Here is a 23,473-nt window from a genome sequence, read left to right on the forward strand (position 1 = left end):
TTTGTGACCTAGTATGTGATATTCTGGAGAATGTTCCATTTGCATTTGAGAAGAATGTGTCCTATTGCTTTAATAGTTCATCCTAATGTATATCTGTAAGTCCATCTGGTCCACTATGTCATTCAAAGCCCTTATTTCCTTGTTAATCTTCTGCTTAGATGGTCTATACATTGCTATGAGTGGAGTGTTATATTCTCCTACACTTTTTGGGGAAGGGTTAGGGACCCATTTGCTTTATTGCTTATGTTGCATATTCAAACAAATAAATAAACTCCACTTTAAAAATGTAAGGAACATAAAAGCCTCTGTGCAAGTTCTGTATTATTTTTAAACTTCTACTGGCTAATAAAAGTATTTCCACTATGGAATTGGAGCTATCTAGAAATGCACATGATGAATTTTTGTCATGCAGGATACCTGAAACATTATTATATCTTAACTCATGATACAATTGAACAGTTTCAAATCAAATGTCTCTATGTGAATAATGATTATAACTATTGTTACAGTTGCAAAAATCTAGTTTAGGAACATAGTAATAGGTCCCCAAATGTTAATTATATAAAATCTTAAGGAAGAAAAACAGTATCTAGTTGCAGCTGTGTCCCATTTCTTTAAAGGGATATTTGGCATTTTTCGTCTTCCTTCTTTAAGTCATGTTGATTTGCAAAGGTCAGTGTTATATGACACTGAAGACCGTGGACAGATACTGTTCATAGGACGCCTGAATCCAGATGTTCTGATCCATATCATAGCACCTGAATGTAATGGTCAACCTCTGCAAGATGACACAGCCCTGGATGAAATTGTCAAATGTGATCTACCCCCGTCATTGTTGTTCAAACTTGCAAATGAAGATGTTGTGAAACTGGTCAGAGAGCTGGTACCCAAAACCAGCTTTGTCTGAGCTAGTTCTTGAGCTTGTTTGAGTTAGTTCTTGTTGGTCATCCCAGAGTTATCCATGTCATAAGTACAGAATACATTCTGCCAGTCTGTGATGTACTTCCACATGCCAGTGAACTCATTGACCATGCCAGCCTTGTTCTCTTGGTCAAACTTAGATACAATTGACATGATAGTTACTGGATTAAATGGAGTCCATATGCTTCCAGAAAACATTCCACAAGAAGCTTTGGTCCAGCAGTGCCTTGCCTTCAGCCAAGACGGTGGGAGCTGGTTGGGGCTAGCAGGTAGGAGTAGGCAGCCATAGGCCTAGGGGACCACTGGATTGCAGAGGCCCAGGGCAGCTCCACTTCCACCAAATTCTCCTATATTTTATTATTGTATTATTTTCAATGTGTTTCTTTAATTTTGTTATCAATTGCTTTGTGTAATTGGCTTCTCCAATGTTAGGGACAAAAATATTTACAGTTTTTAGATCCTCTTTTTGAATAGGCCATTTTGTTATGATACAGTGTCCTTCCTCATTTCTTATTACAGTCTTTGGTCTAAAATCTACTTTGTGTGATATAAAGACAGCTACCTCTACTTTCTACTTAGCATGATAAATAGTTCTCCACTCTCTCACTTTCAATCTGGAGGTGTCTTTGGGTCTAAAATGAATTTCTTATAGACAGATATATAGGATGGGATCTTTGTCTAATCTGATGCCTGTGTCTTTTAATCGGAGCATTTAGTCCATTTATATTCAGAGTAACTATTGAAAGAAATGAATTTAATGTCATTGCATTATTTATAAAGGTCACTGTTTCTGTAAATCTAAAGGTCACTGTCCCTGTTTCTTTCTGGTCTATGTTAGTTTTGGGCTTCCTCTTTGCTCAAAAGATCCCCTTTAATATTTCTTGGAGGGTTGCTTTAGTGATCACAAGTTCTTTTAGTTTCTGTTTGTCCTGGATGCTCCTTTCCTTCTCTTCAAGATGACACCTTGCCAGATTCTTGGCTCCATATTTTCTTCATTTAGCACCTTGAATAAATGCTGGTTCTTTCTGGCCTGCCGGTCTCTGTGGATAGGGCTGCTGCCAGTCTTATGTTTTGACCTCTGTAGGTTAAGGACCTCTTGTCCTGATCTGCTTTTAAGATTTCTCTTTATCTCTGAAATTTGCAAGCTTCACTATAATAATATAATATAATATAAGTCAAGCCATTAACTTATTTTTTATTGATTTTGAGAGGTATTCTCTGTGTTTTCTGGACTTGAATACTTCCTTCTTTCCCCATATTAGAGTTCTCAGCTATAATTTGCTGCAATATACCTTCTACCACTCTACCCCTTTCCTCTTCCTCTGTGACTCCAATTATTCTAATACTGTTTTGTTTTATGGGATTGCTGATCTCTTGAATCCTCCCTTTCTGATTAGGTAGTTGTTTGTCTCTTTTTCTCAGTTTCCTCATTCTCCATCATTTTGTCTTCTATATTACTGACTCCTCTGCCTCATATAGCAGTTAGAGCCTTCAGTTTTTATCACCTCTCAGAACTCTTTTTTTATTTTGGCCTTTTTAGATATTAGAGGTTTCTTTTGTTGTTTATTTTATTTTATTTTATTTTTTTGGTTTCTCAATAAGGGATTCTCCAGTGTCTTCTCTGCTTTTTTCAAGTCCAGATAGTATCTATAGTCATTGTTTTGAATTCTCAGTATGTCATTCTTCTTATATCCATATTGATTGAATCCCTGCCAGTGAGTACTCCCTCCTGTTCTTTATTTTGGGGTGAGTTTTTCTGTCTTGCCATTATGTCCAGAAAAGATTAGATGAATGAGAGAGAAAATTCAAAATAGAAAAATAGCAAAACAAACTAAAATACACACTAAACACACTAAAATACACACTAAACATATGAGAAGAAAATAGGGGAAAAAAATGATAAAAAAATCAATCAAGAAGTAGAATAGAACACAAAAATAAACTAGATCCTAGATATATTTTTGTCTGTTTGTTAGAAGAAATTGATCCCACAGAAAGAAAGAAGTTATATATATACAAAAATATAATTGAATACAATGAAAGGAAACCAAAAAGTTAAAAACATACATATAACATAAATGTAACAATAAAAATTTTAAGATTTTTTTTCATTTTAAAAAAATGATATTTATTAACATATAATGTATTATTTGCCTCAAGAGTACAGGTCTGTGAATCATCAGGCTTACACATTTCACAGCATTCACCATATCACATACCTTCCCCAACGTCCCTAACCCAACCACCCTCTCCCTACCTCTCCTCCCCCAGCAACCCTCTGTTTTGTGAGATTAAGAATCTCTTATGGTTTATCTCCCTCTCAATCCCATCTTGTTTCATTAAAAAGATTTTTTAAAAGGATTGATAAAATAAGAAAAGAGCTGAAAGAGAAAAAGTAAATAAAACTGAAGGACTAAAGAATAGTAAGGAAAAAACATTAGTGCTATATACTGTTTTCTCCAGGAGCTGACATTTTGCATTTCTCTATGATCAGTAAACTTGGTATTAGCTGGATGTTACTGTTGGTCCTCTGGGAGAGGGACCTGTTGCACTGATTCTCAGGTACCTTTGCCTGGGGGAATTGCACCACCCCTTGCCAGGGGGTGGGCTCAGTGTAAGTGGTTCTGGATTGCACCACATGGCACTGGTTTGCTCCCTGAAGGATTCTAGTACCAATGGGGGCGGGGGGGGGGGGCTAAAGATGGTGATGTCCTGAGCTGAACGTTTGCTTCCCCCACTCTTCAGTGAACCTTCACAAAACAAAACAAAACAAAACAAAACAAAACAAAACAGTCAATCACTCTTGTCTCCCTAGTTTTCACCAGAACTCTGTTCAGAGTTGCCTGTGACCAAACATTTTTATTTCCGGCATCCTACCCTGCTTAAGTCCCCAAATTTTATAGACTTCTGTGGTGTGGATCCATGCCATTCTTCCCAGGGAAGGGTGGGGAGGGGACTCACTGTACTTCTGCGCTTTGCTGGACCCCTGCTCAGAGAGCAATTTCCCTACCATACAGTGGTTCATGGCTTATGGCAACACTGAGCAGCAACACTGCCTAGTTTTGCTGTTTGCAGTTAGCTTCCCTCCTTTGATGCTTGAAAACTTTGCCACATTTAGTTGCCCTGTTCTTTTTGTGGCCGTGGGTATCCTGAGACCATGCTGTCCAACCTGGGATTCTTGTTGGCTTTGCCACCTGAGCCTTTCAGGCAGTGAAGTCTCCTACAACAACTGACTTCTAAATGTGTTCTACTTCTTATAATACTTCTCAGTAGTCTGCTTCAGTCAGATCCCTCCTTTTCTACCCCCTACAGTTTATCTTTTGTTATATCTCCCTGGTTCATGTCTCCACACCTCCTACCTTGCAAAAAGTCATAGCTTTTCTATTTATGGAATGGCAGACTCTTTTCTCAGATAGTTCATTGGTTTTTCAAGTGTTCAGAATGATTTGATGACTATCTAGGTGAATATCAGGGACCAGATGATAATAGGGTTCCCTATTCCTCTGCCAACTTAACTCTATCCAGATACTGTACATGTTTTATTTCATATTTTGTTATTTAATTTTCTTTAGAGCAATTGCAAATTTGTGTTGTATGCATAGAACATATTTTTGTATTTATAAACATCAATCAAAATGTTAATCTTAATATTTATTGCTTCTACAACATCTAACTCTTTTCAGTCAACTTTGTATGGATATTTTTCCACTTGTGAACCATAGCAAATAAATGTTCATGTCCAAATGTTGTAAAAAGATGAAAGGATATTGTCCCAGATCTTCTTTACAATGCAGAATGTTCCGGATATTTGTGACAGAATATTGCCTGACAAAGTATGACTAACTGGATGAGCATATTTTATTTCTTTCTTATCATTAGAAATACTCTGTTTGGTCATTGATTCTTGAGTAGGAGAAAAATTATGAAAGCATCTGAACACTCATACTATGAGATTTCATTTTTATAATCCGTTTCAGTTTCACCATGATAGTCCAGATTTCTATTCTTTTTTATTTTCCATTTGTCTGATTAAAAATTATAAAATGTCTTCCTCCATTAAACTTCTTTGCTTTATCATTAAGGGTAGTAAAAGAAAATTTCTGAATTCTCAGTCATGGTCAATAGAAGCTAAAATAAAAAGACCCGAGGTTGACTCCAGGCCTCTTCTGTAACTTCTTGAAAGTTGACACATTACTTTGGGTAATATGTGGTTACATAGGAAAACCGAGATTTTTCAGTGAAATAAAATAGGGATCCAAGAAACAAACCAATAAGGTTGCCATGATCATTCAGTGAGAGAAAGAATTTTCTTTTCAACTAATGGTACTGGGATAATAGGTTATCAACATGCAAAAGCATGAAGTTAGACCCTTACATCATATACAAAATTTAACTTCCAAGAACTAAAGCTATAAAATTCTTAGAAGAAAACATGGGAAGTCTTTATTACATTGAATGTGGCAACGATTTCTTGGATATGAAGCCAAAGTACAGACAACAGAAGAAAAAATTGATAAATTGGAATTCATCATTAATTAATAAATGCTGTTCATCAAAAGACACTATCAACAAAAATATAACCCAATGTTTATAAATATTATATCTGAAGAAGGATTAATATCCAGAATTTATAAAGAATTGTTACAACTCAATAACAAAGAAATGGCTTAGTTAAAAAAAAATGAACAAAGGACTCTAATAGACATTTCTCCAATGAAGATACAATAATGGCCAATGAACACATGAAATAATTTAATTATTAATAATTATTTAATTATAATTAAATAATTTATAATATTTAATGATTATTTAATTATTAATTAATAATGAAAGGCTCATTAACCAACCTGAACCTAATCATTATTGGATTAATTTGGCAATAATTAAGTTAAATTATTATTAAATAATAATAATTAATTCTTAATAACTAAATAATTATTAAGAAATAATTAAATATGGTGATTCCATATTTAATTCCATGACGCACCACCATACTATTTTCCACAAAGGTGGCAGCATTTTATATTCCCACTACTACTCATTCAGTAGTTTGTCTTCTTGGTTGAGCATTCACAGTGCAGAAGTTCTTAATTTCAATGAAGTTCAATCAGTCTATTGTTACTTTACCCACTTATGCTTTGGTGTTTCCTAAAACATAGCCTATGCCAAGTCCCCCAAAATTTAGTTATGTGTGCTGTGTTTTTTAAGTTCAACTCTTACATATAGATCTATGATCCATTTTCTGCTAATTTTTATGAATGTTGTGATGTAGCAATCTAACTGCTTTCTTTTGCATGTGGTTATCTACTTCTCCAGTTTGTTGAAAAGACCATTCTTTCCTCCCATTAAATTGTCTTGGTATCTTTGTCAAAGATCTATGGCTACAAGCATGAGGTTTTATTTCCGGACTCTTTATTCTATTCCATTGAACTAATGTCTATCCTTATCCTTAAGACAGTACTACACCATATTGATTATTTTACCTTTGTATTATGTTTTGGAATTAAGAAGCATGTTCTTAAAAGAAGTTTTGAGGCTTCTTTTTATTTATTTTATTTTTTCAATGTTCCAAGATTGCTTATGCACCACACCCAGTGCTCCATGCAATGCATGCCCTTAATACCCATGACCCAGGTCACCTGTCTCCACACCACTCTCCCCTCCAAAACCCTCAGTTTGTTTCTCAGAGTCCACAGTCTCTCATGTTTCGTCTCCCCCTCCAATTTCCCCCAATTCATTTTTTCCTTTCATTCTCCTAATGTCCTCCATGTTCTTCCTTATGCTCCACAAATAAGTGAAGCCATATGATAATTGATTTTCTCTGCTTGACTTATTTCATTCAGAATAATCTCCTCTAGCCCCATCCATGTTGATACAAAAGTTGGATATTCATCCTTTCTGATGGAGGCAGAATTTTCCATTGTATATATGGACAATATCTTCTTTATCCATTTGTCTGTTGAAGGACATCTTAGCTCTTTCCCCAGTTTAGAGATTATGACCATTGCTGTGATGAACACTGGAGTACAGATGGCCCTTCTTTTCATTACATCTGTATCTTTGGGGTAAATACCCAGTAGTGCATTGAAGGGTCATAGAGTAACTCTATTTTTGATTTCTTAAGGAATCTCCACACTGTTTTCCAAAGTGGATGCACCAACTTGCATTCCCCCCAACAGTGTAAGAGGGTTCCCCTTCTCCACATCCTCTGCAACACTTGTTTACTGTCTTGTTAATTTTGGCCATTCTAACTGATGTAAGGTGTATCTCAATGTGTTTTTAATTCGAATGTCCCTGATGGCTAATGATGATGAACATTTTTTCATGTGTCTGATAGCCATTTGTATGTCTTCTTTGGAGAAGTGTCTGTTCATGTCTTCTGCCCATATTTTGACATGTGTTTTGAGTTTGAGGAGTTCTTTATAGATCTTGGATATCAGCCCATTGTCCATAGTGTCATTTGCAAATATCTTCTCCCATTCTGTGGGTTGAAAACTAATTTCAAGGTTGTTTTTAAAATTCCATGTATCTTGAATTTCTGTATGACTTTTATGGTCAGCTTGTCAATTTTTGCAGAAAAAAAAATACTGCTTGGGTTGGTTAAGAATTGTGTTGAATTTGTAGATTGATTTGGGAAGTATTTCTGTATTAACAATATTGAAACTTCTACTACATGAACATAACATGTCTACATTTTATGCAGATCTTTCTGTCAATATTGTATTTTTAGTTTTCATGGTTTATCTTCACAAAATTAATTTAAAATATTATGCTCCTTTTGGCAATATCATAAAGGGATTTTTCCCTAATTTATTGTGCTAAAATACATAATAGATAAAGTTTATAATTTTAAACATTTTTAAGTGTGCATCAGTACCGCCATCAGACACCAGAACTTTTTTACCCCCCAGATGGAACTTCTTAAATATTAATTTACCATTTCCAGTCCTCACCCAACCTCTGATAATTACCCTTCTATTTTTTTCTATAAATTTGACTATTCTAGGTACCTCATAAAAGCAGAATTATCCAATATTTTTTCTATTGTGACTGCCTTATTTTAATTAGTATAAGGTCTTTACATTCCATCCATGTTTAGCATGTGTCACAATTTCATTCCTTTTTAAAGCTGAATAATAGTGCATTATATGTGTATACTACATTATGTTTCTCCATTTATCTGTCCATGGACAATTGAATGTTGGTACTTTTTAGTTATTGTAAATAATGCTCTTAAAAGCATGGGTCTACAAATACCTGTTTAAATCCATGCTTCCAATACTATTAAGTATATAATTAGATGTGGAATTGCAGGATATGGTGATTCCATATTTAATTCCATGAGGCACCACCATACTATTTTCCACAGAGGTTGGAGCATTTTATATTCCCACAAGCAATGCACAAGGATTATAATTTCTCCACATCCTTATCAGCACTTGACATTTTTGAATTTTTTCACAATAGCCGTCCTAATAGGTGTGAATTGGAGTCTCATAGTTCTGACTTGCAATTTCTTAACAATTACTGATGCTGAGCACCTTTAAAAGTAAATATTATTTAAAAGTAAATATTTGTGAATCATATATCTCATATGGGACTTGTATCTAGAATATGTAAGCAATACAAGTTCATAATTTTAAAAAAGACTACTCAATTAAAAATGGGAAGATATTTAAATATATATAACTCCATAAAAATATACAAATGGCCAATAAGCCTATCTTTAAGATAATTGTAATAAAAATACAGGCAACGCATGTTAGTGAGAATGTGGGTAAATTGGGATCCCCTTGCTGCCCTTTGCTCAGCACCGCTCCAAATCTGGTGTCTCCTTTCCACTCTCTACCCAGTAAGAGCTGCTGTTGAATTAGCTTTAGGTTATCTCATAGTGTGTGTGTGTTTATATATCTTTCCCTTTCCCTTCAATGCTTCACCATGCAGATTCTAGCCATTAAAACTGTTGTGAATACTTTCTTCTGACTCCTTAACTCTGGGAATTCAGCACTTTCCCTAGGACTTCCAATTCTCTGTGCTGAGATCAGTAAATTGTCCATGGGTAAAATTGGATTTTTATAAAATCAATATAATGTTTCCTTCCTTCAGATATTATAGCTTTGCATTTTTTAATGCTTTCTAGAAACCATTTATTTCATGTATTTTGTCCTATTATATATTTTGTTATGAGGATTAGTTAATCACCATTTAATGAAAAAATAGTCATCATAGCCAAAGTAGAAGCTCTTTCTTCCTTAGAATAATGGATATTGCCAAATTAATCCAATAAAGATTAGGTTCAGGTTGGTTAATGAGCCTTTGGAGTAATTAAGCACATGAGAAGGAAGCTCCACTTCCAGTATGGTATAATTTTTAGTTATGGTGAATTGATGGAGAGTTGACCTTTTCTGGCAGATGAGGCAGGAAAGGATAGCTTAAAAGTATTGAGTTCTACCACATCCTAAGCCCTCTAAATATGTGCTTAATTTTAATATTTTGCATATATTTGTCCATTTATTTCCTTTAATACATGTAACATCCTGAGTCACTTTCTTTTAGGTAAATCACTTCTTATCAACATATAATTGGATTTTATGGATTTTATGTTTTAAAGTTACAGAATTTTTATCTTTTTTGGAGAGACACTAAATTCATTTGCATTTAGTATCATAATTATTTTGGTGGTGATTCTGATTGCTTAATTTAGTCTTTTATGTATTTACTTGTATAGTTTATTTTGTTTAATTGGAACAATGTTTCATAGGTTTTTCTAATTTTCTGTAACGTCTTTATAATGTCTAGAGAAATATTTATTTTTCTAAGTAATATAGTCAAAATTAGAATTATATTACCTTATATAGATAATATGTAAATTTAACTTAGTTTACAGTCATTTATGTTTTTTAAAAGTAGTCATCAATTACATCAGTACTTTTTTATTAAATTAGTTTTTTTATATTAAATTAGTTTTAAAATACGTTTTTGCTTTACTTCTTTAATGGAAGAAATATTAGGTAAGTATCAATTTAATGTATACTACCTAGCTCATAGAAGGGAATGTAATAGAATAAAATATGTATGATAAAGCACATAACTAAATATACTTATAAAGATTAAAAATAAATGTACATCAGTGATATAGATAGCTAGATATACATATACATATATACATATAATTATAAGGGACTTTAGGGAATAGTCACACAACACAGGAAAATGCTTTTAAATTTATTTCTTCTCTTACTGTGTTATTTGAATCCCTAACTTTTATATTTCAAATCACTAATATACTTTTAATATAATTCTTGAAAAAGTTAAAAGATACTCTCACATTTTCAGCTCAAGAGAAGTACCTGCCAATAAAACGACGCCCTCCTTCTCGAAAAAATAACTTCTTGTTTGGTTTCTACATTTTTCTGCCTCTCCTTGTTTTAACCGCCATCATTGCTTTTAAATACAATAAAATAAGGTTTGGGGACCGAGAGGGAACAGCAACAGAAGGGTAGGTAAACTTTTTATTATTTATATTTAACATTAAAATGCATTGCAAGAAGAATTCAAATGTAATTAAGAATGTTGCAAGTAGGGTTTCTTGGATGGAGTGTGTTAATTTTTTGAAATATTGAGCCTTAGTATATACCAACTTGTTTCTAAATTTCAGTCAGTCAGATATCCTTTATGTTCTTATAGGTCAGAAACAACTGAAGATACTTAGTAAGTTCATAGGACCTTTCAAGTAGAAAACCATGTTAACTATAATTTCTTCAGGAGTAATTTCTACTTCCCAAGCAACCCCACTTTCCTTGTCTTGACATTCAGTTGTGCCAAGGAGATTAGTAAAGATAGAGAAGGAAATTTTGTGACTAGAATATGTAGAAGGTGAGAAAAATATAAAAAGAATATAAGACATGAAGGAAAGAACACAGATCACAAAGTCACAAACCATTTACACTTAATATTGTTCATGTGTTTCTAAATTTAGCATTAAGGTACTTGCACAGCTATTTTTATATTTTTGTTAGAGCAGAGCTTGATTAGGTCTTTTATTTTAAATAAATATAATTTACATATGATATTATATTAGTTTCTGCTGTACAAAATAATGATTCAATATTTTTTATATATTACAAAACAAGCACCACAATGTCTCATTTAATGTCCATCACCATACATAGTTAACAAGTATTTTTCCCCTCTGATGCTGACTTTTAAGATCTACTCCCTTAGTAAGTTTCAAAGATGCAATACTGTATTGTTAGCTATAGTCACTATGCTGTATATTATATACCCACGATTTATTTATTTTTTTATCTGGAAGTTTGTATCTTTTGGCTCCCTGCACCCATTTTGTCCACTCTGTACACTCATCTCTGGCAACCACCAATCTGTTTTCTGTATCTAGGAGTTTGTTTGTTTATTTAGTTGTGGATTATACATATAAGTGAGAATATATCATAGTTGTCTTACTCTGAATTATTTCCTAAAACACAGCTTTTTTCTTTACCATTACACCAATACAAACCATAATTTTGCTTAGTGGATGTTTAGGAAATGAGAATGCAGAAGTAAAGATAAATAAGTGGATCTTGTTGTTCCATGCTAAAGGAAAATACCTTTTTTTCTTACTTGTGTAGATAGAGATAAAATAATATAAAATTTCCATTGACATCTCCATTTCTGAAGTTAGTTCATTTTATTTCTCAACAAGTTAGTAAGCAACCAGTTAAAGTCACCATAATTTGTACAGATATTTCCATAATAATTAAATTGTTATAATTTATTTGAATGAATGATGTCTGGCATAAGCCTTCCACTGCTCTTACTTAAGACATCCTGGAAAATCTGAATAGTTGCTAGAAACAAATGATACTAAGGGATCATTGGTCATAACTAACAAACTCTGGTTATAACAGCCCAAGTTTTAGATCAACAGTAAGTGGTTTTAGGGCCACAAATGTAAGTCATTATGTAGAGCTGAAGTCCAAAGGAATAGTAATGAATTAGATATTCAGGAAATAGATTATTCTTTCCATCACCCAAGGACTTTATGAATAAAAACATCTCTTCTTGTCTATCAATTCTCTCCAAAATGACTTCTCTGCTTGCACATAGTCCAGAATACCTATCTCAATCCTTTCTAGATTCATTTTCAAAGAAAATACAAATAGCTGTCCAGAGCCAATGCTTCTTAGTTCACATTTTCAAGAGATAAAGAAAATAGCTCTGCAAATGTATCTAAATTCAGCTAATGTTTTGTCTGGATTTATAGTTCTGAGTTAGATGTTCAAAACTGATCTCATCATCTGTGGCCAAGGAATTGTTGCCATGTAATATGAACCCGAACACAATAACACTCCTCTTCAACAGGAATTGAGTATGTATAGGAGCCAAAGGAAAATAAAAATGGAGGCTATATAAATTCCACAACATGTAATGTTGTAGCTGAGAGATATAGAGGACTCATTTAGGACCTCAAAAAAAGTGAATAGTTATTTACATAGTTAATTGATAGAACAATAAAATTGGAAATATGATAACCCTAAAAGTAACGCTATTTTTTTTAACACAGGTTTATATCAGAAGACAGCGATAGTAACAGCACCATGTCATAGAGTTAAAGGTGAATTGAAAGAGTCAAATTATTTAAAATGATGTCATTCATGAAAAGGTTTTTTAAAAGAAACTTAATAATGCTTCACTATAAGGAAGCTATTATTCCACATTTTATCATATTGATTCTTATTTATCAATATCATATACTAAAACAAAGACCAAAAGCATTTGATAATTTTGTTTTACATTAATTTAGAAATGTTAATATTAACTAATATTAGCTAGAGATTAGCTAGAGATTTATTAAACAACATATTTATAATGAAAAATTACATTAAAGAGAATTTAAATATATTCTTAAAATATTTATGAGCAATTATGCATCCTTCTCTGACATTTGAGATTCCTATTAGTAGATATACACAGATTAACTCCTGCTGTTTATATTTATTCTTCACTAAGATTCCATGGTTATTGTTATTCTCATACCAAAATGAGGAAACAGACATAAAGAATTTAAGTAATTCTCAGGTGTCTGGGTGGCTCAGTGGGTTAAAGCCTCTGTCTTCAGCTCAGGTCATGATCTCAGACTCCTGGGATCGAGCCCCACATCGGGCTCTCTGCAGAGCGGGGAGCCTGCTTCCTCCTCTCTCTCTGCCTGCCTCTCTGCCTACTTGTGATCTCTCTCTGTCAAATAAATAAATAAAAATCTTTTAAAAAAAAAGAATTTAAGTAATTCCCTGTAAATTTTAGCAAGTTTCAGTGAGTTTTGAACTGGAGTTTCAATTCAGACAACCAGACTCCAGGGTTAAACTCTTAAGAACTCTACAATTTTGACACATAGCCTGCTACATCTGGTGAAGGGGAATGGAATTTACATTTATTGAGGATCTATTAGATGCCAGGCAAAATGATAAATTAACTGTCCCTCAAGGGTAGAAAGATAATTCTTTGCTAAAAGAAGGAATAAGGTTGGCATCTGTATATATTCAATATACATACCTATATATTCTCTCTGTCTTTCTCTCTCTCTCTCTATCTATATATATTTATATGAATATGTCTGTATGTATTCAAATTTATGAAACATATACATAAATAATAATATTTGACATATTAGACATATCACTAGGAGTAAATGTAAAAACTCAACCATGAGTGAAAATAAGAGTTCATCCAATTACTAATGTGCCATTCCTCCATATTTTACTTTAATGGAAAGTTAAGTCAATGGATCTCTGTTTACCATCTGCCACCAGAGAAGACATTTACAAATACTACCCTACACATAAAATGGTCTTATTTCTGAGTAAGGATAAATGGGAGAATTGGTGGTGAGGAAGGACCTGGGTAGAGGTTTTGAATATGATTGAAAGAGTGAGCCCTATTCAGCAAGGGATTTGTAAGCAAAGAGTTGGAGGAGGTGCAACTATTTACCCAGTTCAGATGTCTGAAAGTAGGTACTTGACCTCCCAGGGTCAACTCACAGGAGGCTTTTATTGAAATGTAAAGGATACAGTGCAGCTAAGAGAAGGCAAGCAAGCACGAGACTCCCCAGAGACACCTCATGCACAAGGCCTCAGGTTTCCTTATTCTGAGCTGTAAACAGCCCATTACAAATCCCACTGCCATTGTCTTGGCAAAAAGTGACACCAGGCATCCAGGCTTTCCCAGAGAGAAAGAGTTTTTCCATTCCAGCTGTAAATCAAGTCTTTCTGACACAGGTGTAGAGCTGGCAGAGGTATGCATGCATACATCTGGGCAGGAGCTTTTCAAGCACGTGAATGATCCAATGAAAAAATAAGTCAGGAATATTTGATGAATAAAAGTGATGTTTAGTTGGAGTAGAGTTAGCAGGCGGCTGTGGTAGTAAGTCAGACAGTAAACACCTGTAGACTCTGGGAAGTCTTGGGGGCCACCTGTGTCTTATTCTCAGTGAAAGGGGGAAATCACTGGAGAATTAAAGTTTCAAGCCTATGACTTCCACCTTAAAAGGCTGGTTTGTTAAAAAATGAATAAAATGAAAGTCTGGTTTGTTGAAAATAGTCTGTATAATGACAAGAGTAGAAGTAGAGAAACCAGTTAGTGGTGAAACTACTGCTATGATCCAGGAGGGAAGGGGTGGTACCTCTGACCAGGGTTAGCAAAGATGGTCTTAGGAATAAATTTTGAAGGTGACCAACAGAATGAATTGACAGTTTGAATATAAAGTAAAAGGAAGAGTGCTTAAATAATGTTTATTGATAAAGCAACAAGATCATCGAAGTTAAATGCAAATGCAGACTTATTTTAAAATGTGTGCTCTTAATACATTAAAAAATTTACATTAAAATTTATGAACATTGTGAGAGAAAAATCTGGATGGGTAATGGTGAGCCAAGACAAGTGCCTGGTATGCTCTGGCAAGTAGTTTGTTTTCTCATCTGTGAGAAAGTATTTTTCCTATAAAGTATTTTTGAAGTGGTAAGGGAATGATTGAGCATGGCATGGTTTTCTTTTTACAAACTTTACTGGGATAAAGTAGGGAAAAAGTCAGTCAGACACAGTAAGAACCAGAGGCTAGTGAAACAGCTATGAGACTAACAAATACACAGAAATGCAGGAGGAGGCAGAATCAGGTAAGAGGAAAGGAACAGGAAAGTTTGGGGAGTTATAACAGAGGTAGACTCAATTGAAGGGGTGACTGGATGGGTATACTTTGAGAGAACTACAAAGACTTAAACATTTCTGACACAATGGATGACAACACCTTTTAGTCATGACATATTGTGTAGCTAGGTCAGCACCAGTTTGTGTTGGTATTGACGTGAAGGGGTGAACAATGAGTTTGGTTTTGAACATGTGTATGTATGTGAGATACCTGTTGGACATGCACAGAGGACTTCTGGAAGTATTCTTCCTCTGAAGATAAAAATACACTAATAGTTATTATTTCTTCACATATTTTCCTTTTCCTCTGTTTCCTTGTTGATGATTTTCTTTTGTCTGCATGAATTGTTAAAACTGTGTAAATGAAATGCATGTGACTACCACTTTATAGTATTTCCCTTTACTGGGGCTGTTGCAGATAATTCAGGACAAAGAAAGCTGGGTTTAAGAATTTCATGGAGCATAGGCATAGACTGTGGCACTAAAAGCAGTGCTCTATAGGTTAATTACTTGCCACACCTGTAGTTGCATCATAAAATTAGATATCTTTTATTAACAACTAAATTTTAATATTTCTTTTTTCTATACTTGTTTCACAATAGTGACTAAATGATGTCAAAAAGCCAAAGGTTGGAGAAAGAATATTAATTATCAAGACGCTCACTGTTAACAGCTTTGCTTTTGAGTGTGGAAAAAAAAAAAAAAAAGAATCTGCTATTCTCTCCTTTTGTTATGGCTTACAGTTTTGAATTTCACAAAAATAAATCCTGGGAGTGAAAATATATAGGCTTGTGTCTATTGATTCTCCTACCTGCTGTGATCCTCTAGGAAAAAATAAACATTGCCTCTTTTGAACCAGGGAAGCTTATACATCCCAAGCTGTAAGCATTCCATTGTTCACTGCTGCTGCCCACCCTCCGATGCCCAGGGCCATGCTCACTGCATGAAGACACCCACAGTCCACACCTTTCCAATAACTCATGGTTCCCTGCTTTATCCATTCCAGGCTTTGGGATGTTGAGAGGAACCCTTGGATAGTCATGGGTAAGATTTTCTTGCTTCAGTGCCTTCCACCCTATCTCCCTCTTACTGAGATAAGTGCATTTCTGCATACCTCAAAGCATTGTACATGGATAAGGGAACCCTCACCCTCGCTGGAGTCTAATGAGAACCTTCATAAAGAGTCTCCATCATAAAGAAGATGTTCCTGTTTCAGGGGTGGAAGTGCCTCACCACAGAGACCAAGAGATTGCTTTTCCAAAAATCCATCAACTAATAAATGGATAAACGTCGTATGAATAGTGATCTATGCACAATGAATATTATTCAGCCATAAGGAGGAAGGAAACCCTGACACAAATTGCATGAACATTTGAAACCATTATTCTAAGTGGATAAAGCCAGTCACAAACCCTGTATGTTATTCATTGGTATGAAATACCCAGAATGGAGATATCTAGAGAGACAAAGTTTAGTGATTGTGTAGGGCTGGGGTTGTTTAGGAGGATACTAAAGAGCTGGGGGTGAGGGGTGGTGATAGCACACATCTGTGACTATATGAAAAATCCTAAAATTATTCAATTATACACTTTACTGGGTGAATTGTGTGAAAAAAAAAGTACACATCAGGATCATTCAAACATAACTTTCCTTCATCTTCATTGCCATTAACCTATTTTAGGTCATTATGATCAGTAGGCTGCCTTATTTTGAAAAGAATTTTTGAGGATCCCAGATATACTACCAGCAGGTCCAAGTTTTAATCTTGACTGGAGTTTGACGTTGCAACTGTTCACACAATTCACCTGTGCAAAAGGCTGTACTGGGATAAAAGAAGGTATAGATGAGAGGTGGGCAGAAGTTGATTTAGGTTTTGGGTATGTGTGGTTTAAGATTTCTCTTAGAACATAGACATTCTCTTGTCCACTGGAGACATATTTCCTATTTGCCTTGTTGCCCTTCCCACCTCTATAGCTTCCCTGCTAGTGCTTAGAGTAACTGTTAACAAGACACTTAGGTTTCCTTTCCCTCTCTTCAGCTAATTACAATTTAATGCTATAAGCATAGGCACAGAGTTGAAGAAAAGTGTTTTGATTGCCTTGTCCAAGATCAAGTTCAATATTCTTGATTTTTCCTTATTTGCAAAGAGAAGTCAGCAGGAGCACCATTTAGAAAATTTCTCCCAAGAGTGGTTAACATTCCTATTTCCCTTTTTCTCCTCCATCACAGCAAATAAAAAACATATCAGAAAACCATGAAATGGAGAATTAAAAATTACCAAGACCTTCACCAGAAAAGCAAATCCCGCTCATTTGCCCCTTTGTCTCTATTGGAGGGTTTAATCAACGTAAACTTAGCCAGAACAAATCAGTTGTGTGCAAAGACATAAGCTTGTGTCCGGTGTATCCCGTCCTTAGAGCTCTGGAAGCCGCGGATCTACTCTGGAGCCCTTAGCGTGAGCCAGCGCGAGCTTAAAGCAAGCACAACGCTCACCCGCCCGAATGGGCCAGCCGTGCTGGACTTTCCGGAGTACTCCTGACCACGAGCCTCAGAGCTGCCCAACGGCCTTCAGCCTCGGAGGTGCTGGTAGCGCTCTGGACAGCCATGTTCCTTCTGTTTGCACTTCTCTCTATGTTTGGAGGGCTGCGTGCCCACCTGGGTAAGACTACTGGAGCCTCGACTTCCTTTTCCTTTTGCCTCCAAGCAGGGCCAGACTTCTGGGGGAGCAATTTCTTTTTCTCTGGGACCCCTACTGCCCCCACTCACGGATCCCCTTCTGGTGCCCCCCCATCTCCCCCTCCCGCAGGTTAGAATAGGTGACTGAGGATGTTATCCAAAGCATCCACACTCCGCATCAAAGGTGGAAGGTCCTAGTGGCTGAAATGCAGCCAGTCTTCCTGGGTCAACCCGTCTGTGGCCAGAGGTTCTGGAGGTGTGAGCACTGTCCTCAGTTTATTCCTCAGAGTCTCAAGGAAACGGGTCCTGATGTGGTTCTGGAAACAAACAAGATGGTCCTATAGAACTGTAATGTCTAATTTTTATTTATTTTTTGGATCTTAGCCATTTTAAGTGTGCCATTGAAAATCTAGTGAAAGCTGTACATCAAGGAAAGCGGGCACATCTACATAAATTCACTTACATTTTGAGACCCCACCATGTACTGAGGATTAAGAACCCAGGCTTGATTGAGAGAACTGTTCCAGAAGAAAAAAAAATTTTTTTTCTATTGCAGATTCTGAAGGAATATTACTGCATATCACAGTTCCATGGAAGATAAGGTCGAATGAGAGTGAAAATTCAGAGAAACAGGTAAATGACAAAAACGTATGTTTTATAATTTAATTTTTAAGTCTCTTTTTATTTACCTTTGTATTAAGTCAGATCCTACTGCTCTATAGTCACTTGCAAAGTACAGTATTTTCCCTGTGCTATTTTGTACATTCTGATCCTCCCTTCCTATACTTCTGCTAACTCTTGTGCCTTTCTCACTTCTCCATCTCTTCCAACATACTTGTACACAACTTCCAATAGATATTAAACTCGTTTCAGAAATCATACTGGTAGGAAAAATCAGTATGAAATATGTATAACAATGGACCAGCCTGTAATTTATATAAATTTGTAAATGGCCACCAAGTGACAGAAAAAATAGTCATGAGGAAAATTTGACCCAGGAACAAAAGGGTTCATGGAAGTAATGGCCAAAGAAAGAAAGAAGAAGAAGAAAAGAAAAAAAAAAATTCACATATACTTGCCTATAATGATATTATAATAAATAAATAATTTATTATTTATTTGAAAGAATGTTGAAAGTAGTTGAAAGAATGCTCACTTGTCATATAAAAAAAGTGATTAAATTGAAGGCATCCACTTTATTTTCTTGGTTAAAGTACTTCAAATTAGTATAGTTATAATGTTTTGCATTATAAACTGGAGGTTAAAGTGCTGTAGTCAATATATGGTAACTGAGAAAATTTTTCAGGTTGAAGGAAAAATTTTTGAAAAAAGGGTAAGTTAAAAAATTAAGAATTCATTAACTCATTTTGACACACAAAATTGGAACTTATCATGATTAAGTTCTACTATTGAACAATTACAATAAAAATAAAAATGTGAAAATGTACTTGAAAATCACAATAATTTCCTTTAGAATAGTTTCATATACTAATCTCATTTAGTTCTCAAATTAACCTTCTGAGGTAGGATATATATATTCATATATATATATATATATATATATATATATATGAATTTTTTAAAAAAAGAAGATTAAAAATGTTAACAGCATCAAACCTATGTTTCAGGACATGAAATATAATCTTTATGACTGCAATTCCATTACAAGTAAACTGTTTTCTGTTGAAAACTTTTACATGAAAAAAATTTCTTCTGTCCTACTTTAGTTTGTACATTGCCATTGTATGACAACTTAATTTTTAAAAAAGATTTTAAAGAATTTATTTATTTTAGAGAGAGAGAGAGTATGAACAGGGGGAGGGGCAGAAGTAGAGAGAGGGAATCCCAAGCAGACTCCACACGGAGTGAGGAGCCAGACAGGGGCTGGATCCCATGATCCTGAGATGATGACCTGAGCTGAAATTAAGAGTTAGATGGTTAACCAACTGAGTTACCAAGGTGCCCCTGAATGATCACTTTAAAATTCAAACTGTTGGGACGCCTGGGTGGCTCAGTTGGTTGAGCAGCTGCCTTTGGCGCAGGTCATGATCCCAGCGTTCTGGGATCGAGTCCCACATCGGGCTCCTTGCTCGGCGGGGAGTCTGCTTCTCCCTCTGCGTCTGCCTGTGTTCACTCTCTCTCCCTCTCTCTGACAAATAAATAAAATCTTAAAAAAAAAAAAAATTCAAACTGTTGGGGTGCCTGGGTGGCTCAGTCAGTTCAGCAGCTCCCTTTGGCTCAGGTCATGATCCAAGGGTCCTGGGATTGAACTCTGCGTCAGGCTCCCTGCTCAGTGGAGAGCCTGCTTTTCCCTTTCCCTCTGCCTGTCACTCTGCTTACTTGTGATCTCTATCTCTCTGTCAGAAAAACAAAATCTTTACAAAGAAACAAACCAAAAACTTCAAACTATTTACTTCAAATGCCCCTCACAAAGCATAAGGTGATATTGCAGGAAGTAGTTTTACATGATGTGTTCAGTACCTGTCTACATTTTTTGTATTCTATATATGGAATTCCATAAACTGTTTTTCCCTCTGGTAGAGTATGCTAATATGCTTTGGTTTCTGATAGTAGACCTCCTTTATCTCTCTTGTTTTCTTGTTTTCTTCCTTTAATACCTTATCATCATTTTAAAACATTTTTATTAGACATATAAAAGATTCTTTTTTTCCATAGATTTTTGTGATGTCATAACAACCATACATTCCACTAAAGCAGTGGCTTAGATTTGGGGCTATTAGAGGCTTTATGCAGCAGGTGTCCAACCTTCAAAAGTTTATCTAAGTATGTTTGTGAGTAACACTGAGAAGAATGTCCTCAGTTGAGGAAAGTAGATAGAGTGGGTTTATTTCCTTCTGTCAAGGTCTTCCTGCAAAAGACCATTGTGAACACACCTATAGACAAACAAGTTAGGTTTATTAGTCATTGTAGTAGAGAGTACACAGACCATAAGTACCGATGGGGCATCTCAGCAAGGTGTTAGAAAGGCATTATAAGATTTAGGCTTAACAGATTTGGGAGAGGTTTTAGGAAACAGGCCTTTGCTCTGGTTTGGATGGAGCCCAGGAAATAAACGTAAGTCTATGATTATGCATTTTAATAAATCTTATCTAGGACAAGGAAAGGGTAGAATAATCCTAAAGCTATGATTGTTAAGAAACAATAGCTCCTCAATAGCTCAATAAAGGCATACTTTGTCATTTTTTTCTGGCTTGGAAGATGTTTATATTTGATTCATATTTAGACACAATTGTGAAATTGCCTTGTATTTGTCTTGACCCATTATTGTCTCACTGTGACTATATGTGATGTTGATGTTTTATGAATATGTTTATGTTCAACAATAGAACACCAAGGCTAGCTGATAGGACCAAATCAACTATTCAGTACCAGGGATTGCTTTTTCCTTTTTTTCTCTTTTGTAATTAATATAAGTTAGATTATGTTAGACTTTAATCAAGGCTATACATTGAAGCAGGAATTGTAATCATAAATGGCAGAAGACAAGTGGCTTATAGATGCATATATTAAGTTTAAGCTGTCCTGGTAGGGAGCAATAGCTACAAAGAGGACTGGTTTTACTGAACCCATCCCCCTGACAGGGGGTGGGGCAATTCCATAAAGGTGGCATTACCTGAGAAACAGCACCACAGGCCCCTCCCCCAGAAGACAAGCTAGAAGAACAGGTGGATGACAATCCTTATGGATCCCATGAGAGTATAAAATCCCAATGCCAGGGGAAAATTGTATATTGAGTTTCAAATGTGGCCTCACAACCTGTTTATTTTCAGATAGAATTCTCCTTTTTTTTTTTCCTTATACTTTATACTTTATCTCTGTTTTTGTTTTTTAACCTTCTCACTTCAACTAGATGTTTATTATATCAACTTAACTTGTATTGTTTCACACCTATATTTTTACAGATATATGCTTTATTTTAGTCCTTTTTTTTTTAACTCTATTCAATTTTACCTATCTATGTACAAGTTTTACCAAAAATGCTGTTAATGAGATGCTGTCTAAACTGGATAAGAAAAATAGAGATAAGTTAGTAGTAACACATGAAAAAAGAATTGGAGAGATTAATAATGCCATGAAATGTTCCAATATCAGAATTATTGGTATCCCTTAGAGGGTGGAGGGTGGTGTCTAGAAGGTAGATTTGAGCAAACCATAGCTGAGAACTTCCCTAATGTGGGGAAAGAAACAAGCATTTTAGTCCAACAGGCAGAGAGGACTCCTTTCAAAATCAATAAAAATCGATCAACACCCCGACATAAAATAGTGAAGCTTGCAAATTTTACAGCCAAAGAAACTATCCTGAGAATAGCCAGGAAGAGGAGGTTCCTTACATATGGAGGGAGGAATATCAGAATAACATCAGAACTGTCACAGAAAACTGGCAAGCCAGAAAGGACTGGCAAGACATATTCAGGGTACTAAATGAAAAGAAGAGATTTGGGAGAGAATGAAATGAAATGAAAATGAAAATAACATGCAGCCAAAAATACTTTACCCAGGAAGGCTGTCATTCAGAATGGTTGGAAAGATAAAGAGCTTTCAGGACAGGCAGAAACTAAAAGAATAGTGACACTAAGCCAGCCATGGTAGAAATATTAATGGGGATTCAGAGTAGTATAATCCAGAAAGTAACAGAGACAATCTATAGAAACAGACTTTACAGACAATACAATAGCACTAAATTCACACCTTTCAATAATTACTCTGAATATAAATGGGCTGAATGTTCCCATGAAAAGGCACCGGGTTTCAGACTGGGTAAGAAAGCAGGACCCAGAGTGGGAGGAGCAAGATGGTGAACCAGTAGGAGACCTAAATTTCATCAGGTCCCAGGAATTCAGCTAGATAGTTATCAAACCTTTCTGAATGCCTACAAACTCAACAGGAGATCGAAGAGAATAGCAGCAATTCTATGAACAGAAAGGCAATAACTTTCTGGAAGATAGGATATGTGGAGAAGTGAATCTGAGGTGATATATTGGAAGACAGGCTGCTGGGGGAGGGGTTGGCTCCCGGCAAGTGATAGAGAAGCAGAGCACAAAATCAGAACTTTCAGAAGTCTGTTCTATGGAGGTACATCACTTCAGAGGCTAAGCAGGGAAGACGGAATCCTCACTGGGGCAGGGTGGTCTCAGGACCCTCAGGGGTCACAGAAAGACTAGGACAGAGTTCCCAGGTATTGGAGCAAGGAAGCTGGCTGCAGAGACAGAGCTAAGGAGAGGGTTCTCAGCTCAGGGTTGCCAAAAACCAGGATCTGAGGCACAGTCAGGTCATTAGTCTTCAGGCAAGGACCCCTCAAGTGGCAGATGTGGGGACACCTCCCCTCCTACCTTCATCCACCAGGAGGATCAGTGCTGTGGGCATCTGCTGGGTTTGGAGACTCCAAACGGGGCCATGTGCCAGAGATAGAAATTGATTTATTTTATACCATTGTGTGTGGAGGAGATGCTTGATATGGTTTCAATATTGATTTTTGAGTCTTGTTTTTTGGTATAACATGTGATCTGTCCTAGAGAGTGTTTTATGTGTATCTCAGAAGAATGCACATTCTTTTGTTTTGGTATAGAATATTCTGTGTAGAACTTTTAAATCCATCTGGTTTAATATTTTTTAAGACCAGTATTTCCTCATTGATTTTCTATCTGGTTGATCTACT

At 35.5% G+C, this 23,473-nt stretch overlaps 2 protein-coding genes and 1 pseudogene across 7 annotated transcripts in view; 2 read left to right on the forward strand and 1 right to left on the reverse strand.

Annotated features, from left to right (window-relative positions):
• LOC309855244 (A disintegrin and metallopeptidase domain 3-like) overlaps window positions 1-15,893 on the forward strand; it is a 128,654-nt gene extending 112,761 nt beyond the window's left edge. Inside the window, exons 19-21 of the mRNA XM_082715343.1 lie at window positions 10,258-10,420; window positions 12,488-12,538; window positions 15,723-15,893. Coding sequence (XP_082571469.1) covers window positions 10,258-10,420; window positions 12,488-12,530 — 206 coding nt within the window. The 3' untranslated portion in view covers window positions 12,531-12,538; window positions 15,723-15,893. The remainder of the gene's footprint in view (window positions 1-10,257; window positions 10,421-12,487; window positions 12,539-15,722) is intronic.
• On the reverse strand, window positions 680-1,074 carry LOC309855298 (programmed cell death protein 6 pseudogene; annotated as a pseudogene). The gene has a single exon. The product of its transcript is annotated as a programmed cell death protein 6 pseudogene (transcript).
• A 1,795-nt stretch (window positions 15,894-17,688) lies between the features above and the next one.
• The window catches only part of ADAM18 (ADAM metallopeptidase domain 18), a 202,947-nt gene continuing 197,162 nt past the window's right edge, over window positions 17,689-23,473 (forward strand). For all 5 annotated transcript variants that reach the window (XM_082715332.1, XM_082715335.1, XM_082715336.1 and 2 more), the window contains exons 1-2: window positions 17,689-17,779; window positions 18,353-18,429. In XM_082715332.1, the coding sequence (XP_082571458.1) occupies window positions 17,725-17,779; window positions 18,353-18,429 (132 nt within the window). In that variant the 5' untranslated portion in view covers window positions 17,689-17,724. The remainder of the gene's footprint in view (window positions 17,780-18,352; window positions 18,430-23,473) is intronic.

This window comes from Mustela nivalis (assembly GCF_964662115.1).
Source record: "Mustela nivalis genome assembly, chromosome: 20".
NCBI lineage: Eukaryota > Metazoa > Chordata > Mammalia > Carnivora > Mustelidae > Mustela > Mustela nivalis.